General features: G+C 60.2%; 2 protein-coding genes across 2 annotated transcripts in view; one reads left to right on the top strand and one right to left on the bottom strand.

The window, feature by feature from the left end:
* Window positions 1-4,548, top strand: part of VOLCADRAFT_91703 (uncharacterized protein) — a gene marked incomplete at both ends in the record, with an annotated part of 5,795 nt that extends 1,247 nt beyond the window's left edge. Inside the window, 7 exons of the mRNA XM_002951200.1 lie at window positions 96-1,126; window positions 1,477-1,734; window positions 1,959-1,969; window positions 2,027-2,174; window positions 2,350-2,652; window positions 2,928-3,197; window positions 3,472-4,548. Of these exons, the coding sequence (XP_002951246.1) occupies window positions 96-1,126; window positions 1,477-1,734; window positions 1,959-1,969; window positions 2,027-2,174; window positions 2,350-2,652; window positions 2,928-3,197; window positions 3,472-4,548 (3,098 nt within the window). The remainder of the gene's footprint in view (window positions 1-95; window positions 1,127-1,476; window positions 1,735-1,958; window positions 1,970-2,026; window positions 2,175-2,349; window positions 2,653-2,927; window positions 3,198-3,471) is intronic.
* Window positions 4,549-5,912: 1,364 nt separating this feature from the next.
* The window catches only part of VOLCADRAFT_105007 (uncharacterized protein), a gene marked incomplete at its 3' end in the record, with an annotated part of 12,818 nt that continues 12,184 nt past the window's right edge, over window positions 5,913-6,546 (bottom strand). Inside the window, exons 13-14 of the mRNA XM_002951116.1 lie at window positions 6,158-6,354; window positions 5,913-5,939 (exon numbers count right to left, since the gene is read on the bottom strand). Coding sequence (XP_002951162.1) covers window positions 5,913-5,939; window positions 6,158-6,354 — 224 coding nt within the window. The remainder of the gene's footprint in view (window positions 5,940-6,157; window positions 6,355-6,546) is intronic.

Here is a 6,546-nt window from a genome sequence, read left to right as displayed (position 1 = left end):
GGCGCTACTGCGGCTGGCACACGCCTGTGGCCACCCCGGGTGCTACAGCCTGGCGGGACCGCCGCCGCCGCCGCCACCATCGGCTGCGGCTGCAGCGCCAGCAGCTATGCGCCTGGAGGGGGTGCCCTTGGCCGGACGACAACTCACACGTCTGTACGACATGGCTCGCGCTGCGGACGCCGTTGACGTGGGCGCGCTGGCGGGCGTGCCCGCTACCGCTGCGGCGGCGTTGCTGCTGCTGCTGGCGACGGCGCAGCCGCCGCCACACCCCGCCGTCGCGACGACAGCAGGTACTGCAGCAGCGGCGACGGCGGCCGCCGACCGGCCGCCACGGGTTGACGCTGCCGTCGCCTCCTGCAGTACACCTGCCGTACCCGCTGCTCTACTAGCCCGCTACCTGCGCGTAGGATCTCGCTCACACAATCCTTTGGACACCGTGCGTGTTATGTGGGCCTTATTGCGGCTACAGCTGCCCGGCGCCGGGCCACTGCTACAGCCCCTGGAGCTCGACGGACGAGGCAGCAGCAGCAGCAGCAGTGACGCTGGTATCGCCGCAGCAGCTACCTGGCCGCCGCCGCCGCCGCCGCCGGCCTCCAGTCCCCCGGATCCCATGACCCAGTTGGCGCGCATCCTGTCGCGCCAACTGCAGAACCGCGACAGGTCGCTCGCCGCGTTGCGCGCTGCACGGCCGGGGGAGCTGTACGGCACATGGCAGCTTGCCGTACACACATTGGTACTGCTGCGTGATCGTGCGCTGGCGAACGAGCGGTCGGCGGCGGCGCTGGCGGAGCTCGACTCGGCATTGGCCCTTCTGGAAGCGGCCCTCTCGGGATCATCATTATCATCATCATCAACATCAAGAACACCTGGATCCGGATTGGATCGATCTGGGTCGGTCGGATCTGGATCTCAGGCGTCAGCGGACTGCTCCAGCGCTTTACCTTTGTGGCCGTCGGCGACGCCGCCGCCGCCGCCGCCGCGGCAGCAGCAGCAGCGGCAAAGTCGCGGGCAGCAACGTCAGGGCAGTTGCGGCGATGCGGCCGCCGGGGGGTTCCCGTCAACGGCTGACTCGGCGGCGGCGGCGGCGGCCGCCGCACCCGGGAGCGCCGCCGTGGAAGCACTGCAGGTGCGCCTCGCGGCCGCGGGGGAATGAAGCCCCCCAGTAAAAGCGCTCCGTGTAATCAAGTCGTAGATTCTTGATTGTTGTGTGTCTGATAAAAGCTGCCTGTATGCGCATGTGTACGGTTATCGTACAGGATATCGTACGTCACACGTGGTGGTGCCGCCCAGCGTAGGCCGGCCTCGTGCACGTGCCCTGTGGCGTAGCGATAAAACCTGTGTGTGCGTATGTATGTGTGTGCGTGTCTCGGGTGTTTAAGGTTCGGGGGTGGCTCTAAACCCTTTCCGCTTCCGCTTTCTCGTCTTTTATTTTTGTGCTTGCCGTACAAATTGCCAACTCCATCTGTTGTACGGCAGGAATTCTTGGAATTGTCCAGGGAGGTCTCCTCGTCCTCCCGACCGGCGGAAGTGGCCGCCGCCGCCGCCGGCCGTGGCGGTGTTGGTGCCGCCGCCGCCGCCGCCGCCGCCGCCGCCATCAGTCCCAGCGCTGGCAGCGGTGGCGGCAACGGCGTCCATGGCCTTGGCTCCAGTCCTGGCTCGGGTTCGATTCCCGGCTGGGACTTGGTTCCTTCAAGTGATTCTGAATGGCGGACTGTGTTGGGGGATCCGGAGCAGGTACGTTGTGCTTCGAATGGGGAGGGGGTTGAGGGGAGGGGGTTGAGGGGAGGGTGTATGGGGTGTGTGTGGGGGCGCTATCGTTTTAAGGTTGTGTGTTGTGGTGGCGTTTGGTTCTGTGACCTTGGTTACTTTTTGCGACGCAGCTAGCAGCTAGCTGCTAGCGGGGGAATCCGTGCTGTTGTTATTGTTGTTGTTGTTGTTGTCGTGTTGTCACATCTCAGGGGTGGTCCAGGTCCGGTGGGATCTTGTAAGGCATGTCTCGTCCTGCCCATGCTCGTCACCATTACAGCTCGTACCATTACTGGTACTGCACACACAGCTACCCCGCGTTCCCCCCCGCCGCCGCTATGCATGCGGGTGCACTGATGGCCCGCAACACACCGGGGGAACCCTGCCCCCGGGGCCACATGTCATCAGTGTGTATTACTCCCCCCGTGGTGAGGCGTGGGGTAGTGTGTGAGATTTCAGGAAGAAACTTAAGTCGAAACAGAAACACGTACATACATACGTACATACATACATACATATATATACATACATACGGACTCTGATATGTACCCTATCATGCGGATGAGGTCCCTCGGCTTTCTGTCGTGTACATCTGCCGTACAGCGTACGGCACTTCTGCTTAGCACTTGGCCCGAGCTGGGACGTCTTGTGGAGCTGCCGCCGCCGCCGCCGCCGCCCCCACTGAAACCCCGTGAGGTGCCGTCGCCGTCACAGCAGCAGCAGCAGCTGGCGGCAGTAGCGGCCTTTCGCGACCCGCCAGACGGGGAGTGGAAGGTGGTGACGGACGGGGGCACGAGGAAGGCCGTACAGGGGGCAGCTGGCGGCGCGGCTGGGGAAGCGAAAGGAGGTCTCCAGGAGGGCGGCGGGACTGTCGTACAGCGGAGACGCCTCCGGATCCATCTGAAGGTACGAATGTGTATATGTACGAGCATACGGATGTTATGTAAATGAATTGGTTAGTTTGGTGAGAGGGTGGGTCTAGCACGGGGTGCTGTAGTACTTCGCAGCGATTATTGATTCATCCGAGTTGGCCGTACGGCAGTTGGAGTGTACGACCCTTTCTGGGTTAAAAATCATTTGACGTGTCCCCTTCTGGATAGCTGCGGGATATGGCCGTACAATAACCTCTCCTTTACCGTGGTCGTTGGCCCTATTTCATACACGTGGTGCGTGTCGTACAGTCGTATTCGACGCTGCATTTCCGTACTTTGGAGTTGTTGTACCGATCTATCAAGGCCCAGGCGCCAGATGCGACGCTGCTGGCGGCACTGTCCGTGCCGGAGGCGGCTGCGGCGGCAACGGAGACGGCGGCGGCCGCCAGCAGCAATACGGACGCTGCCGTACAGGTTGGCGTCGTCGCCGGCGCTCGCGCAGGAGCGATGGCATTGGAGCGGCCGCAGCAAATGCTGCTGAACGCCGTAGCGCTGCCGTACAGTGCTGCGGTGGACATGGTGAGTGTACGACATACAGCTTGCTGCACACAATTTCTCTCTCCCTGCCTCAGGTCGTGCAGTACAGTGCACAACTTAGGCAGCAGCAGCTTCTTTGTTGTTATCCGTACTACACACATACACTTTCATACATATTTTGAAATGCGATATAACCTCTTACACAAAAGAACAGTTTTTCAATAATCACTAGCACTTACTGAGCCAGAGCTTTTCATAAGAGGACAAATTATGTGTGTGTATGTGTGTGGGGATTGACTTTTGTGTGTGCGCACAGGTCTTCACCGACGCCCGCGGTCGCCGGGTGGGGCTCAGCCTCGCACATCTGGGTGCCAGCCGTCGGGCGCCAGGCGAGATTGCCGTACTGCAGTACGCTCTGACGGGGTGGCCAGAGGCTGACGTGACGGCAGCGCAGCAGGGCTTTCGAGCCGCGCGCTCCGCGGCGCGTGCTGCCGCCGCCGCGGCGGCGGCGGCGGAGGCATCACGCGCCCAGATGCGCGCAGCCGGTGCAGCGCCCACGGCCGCGGCTGCTGCCGCGGCGACGGCGGCGGCCGTTGCAATGGTGGACGCGGCCGCCGCCGCCGCCGCCGCGGCGGCGGAGGCTGCGAACCAGAGCTGCGCTGAAGGCAGGGATGCCGTCGGAAGGATGCGACTCGACGGCGCGACGGCGGCGGCGGCACAGGGCTGCGCAGCGGCCGCCGGTAAGGTACGGCAAGCCTCCACCGTTGCCGCTGCTGCTGCTAACGTCGGAAGCAGCGACCAGGAGGACCTGCCGTACAACCAACGTTACAACCACCATAACGATGCTGTTGATCATCATCATGGAGGTTTTGGAAAGATAAGGCCCTTCTACAGTAATGAGAGCGATAAAAATGAGTGCAATGAGGAGGATTGCTTGAGTCCGGAGGAACGTGTGGCGGCGGAGGCCGCAGCGGCGGCGCTTGAAGCTGACGCCGCCGCCGTCGCGGCGGCGCCGGATGTCGTGGCAGCGGCCGCCGCCGAAGCCGCGGCCGCCGCGGCAGCGGCTGCCGTTTGTGCAGGCAGCAGGGGCTCTGGCATCAGCCCGGTGGCGGCGGCAGCAGCGGTGGCGGCGGCACCGCCGCCGCTCCGAAACCGAGACCTATTGTTGCAGCTGGACGATCTGGTGGTTCTGGAGCTAGACCACGACTGGTTCCACCTGCGGGAGAGTTATTACAACCACGTACAGCAACATGGCAAATGGGATCTGAATGTACGACAGGCAATCAGCACGGCGATGTCGTACACGGAATTACCTTGGGAGGCCCAGCTGGATATGGTGTGGCACGTGCTGGCGACAGCCGGCGTGGAGCTGCCCATTCGCATTTTCGCCTGATATCCAAAACAGGATTTTTTTTAATTTTCCTGCTTTAATGGACGTTTTGTCGATGGCTTATTTAGGCTCCGGTCGCAGGACGCCGCTGGCCAGTTCTCTGTGTGGGCACATTAGGTCGGCAGGCGGGCAGGCAGGCAGGAACATGCGGAGGGGAGGCAGAGGGGAAAGACAGAGGGAAAAGGCGTACATCGGTATGTATGTCAGCACAGAGGGGGACAGAGGCGGACAGAGGCCGGCGGGTCGGAGAGCGAGGGGGGAGTGGATTGTGCGATCCGGGCGAAAGGACCCCCGGGGCCTGATGGATTGGGATCTTTCGGGAGGGCACGGGCCCCGGGGGGGGGGATATGCCCCGCTGGGGGTCCGTGCTGAGTGAGGGTGGAGTTGCCGGGGATGGCTCCCACCTCTCGAAGGTTCGGTGGGGGGCAGTGTGGGGCGGCGGCGGTGTGGGCTACCGCCCTCCTGAAGATTTCTCCACTGACTTTTGGTGAGATGGCAGTGTCCAAAAAGATTTTCCACAGCTAACTGTTAAGGGCACAGGAGTCACACACATCTTTGCGAAACGTGTTTTTGTGTGGAAATTTCCAACCGCGTCTCTGTGTTTGTTTTTTCTGTCGTGCGTATGTATGTTTGTATTCATGTAAGGGTATGTATTGTATAAGTAAATTATATTATATGTTCGTGTGGGTGCTTGGCTTGTTGGCTGGCGTATGCGTACGTTTGTATGTATGTATGTACGGATGCAGTTATGCGCCGCTGTTTAGATCTCCCATGGTGCTTTTGTTATCGTCGCTCTTTACCGCCCCTTTACCTCGCTATTGCAGTTGCAGTTGGCCCGAAGGTGTCCGTCAACCGAGAGCACGCCCATGCGTTCTTGTTTTTTTTGTGTAACTGTAATAAAACGACGTGTCAAATGTCTTCCTACATGAACTTTACATCATCATACTTTTTGCTTAGGAATGTCCTGCTTCCGTACTACCCTCCGTACGATATCTTGTCTGTCCCACATTATCTCTTTTTCTGTGCGGTCAGGTCATGTTGATTTAGGCTTTGGAGTCGTCTGACTTCAATTAACTAATTGAAAAATGTGGTCGCGGATTATTTCTTTTATTGTGCGATAAATCACAGCTGGCGGTGGTGGGTCGTAACGGGCGAGCAAGAGCAATGCGTTTCCGGAGGGCGGCACCCCAAACCCCAAACTCAGGCAGGCAGGCTCTATCTTGCTTTTTGTAGTGTGTGTGCTTTGATGCCTGGGGATTGCATTTGACTACACACACACATTTATGCAAAAACATCCTGAGACGTTGCCCCAAAGCTTGCGGGCTCTCTTATTGCCTTCGGGTCTATGTCTTTTTGTCTTCTTGCTTTCACTTGCCGCCACGACGAGGAGGAGGCTGCGGCGGCGGCGGCGGCACGCGGCCGGGATAAAGGCATAGAGCAATAGAGGCATAGACGCGCGCGCGCGCGCGCGCGCGCGAGAGAGAGAGAGAGAGAGAGAGGGAAGAAAGAGAGGAAGAGAGAAAGAGCGATGGGCCACTCCAGGGAGGAAGAGTGGAAATGGGCTGTTGAGGGGCCGAGAGCCATTGGCAGCTCGCTACTAACTGACACCCACCCTTTGTTCAAGCACTAGTACTGCCAAGGCGTGCGACGGGTGGGTGCGTGAGGGACGAAGGCGGGACGAGCAAAAAGACGAATGATATCCAAGGGCCTTGTACGAGCTTACGTATGCAGCTGCGTTGATACGTACGTACATACATACACTACACGTAGCACACTGCTCTGGGATTTCGCCCGCGGTGGCACCGACTGCTGCGGCATCCCGTGTCGAAACAAGCCAAACGAGTGACGAGAGCGCTCAGGTCGACTTTCTCACGAGGGAGGGGGAGGGGGAGGGAGGGAAGGAGAGGTGCGCGTGCACCGCTTATCAAAACCCAAACGTTTCCGTTTTCGTTTTCCTTCCTTCCCCCCTCACCCCCCTTCTCTCCCTCCCCAACAACACAC

The sequence above is a fragment of the Volvox carteri genome (genome assembly GCF_000143455.1).
Source record: "Volvox carteri f. nagariensis unplaced genomic scaffold VOLCAscaffold_22, whole genome shotgun sequence".
NCBI classification, from domain to species: Eukaryota; Viridiplantae; Chlorophyta; class Chlorophyceae; order Chlamydomonadales; family Volvocaceae; genus Volvox; species Volvox carteri.
The sequence above is the reverse complement of the archived record's forward strand: the minus strand, read 5'-3'. Positions and strand labels throughout refer to the sequence as shown.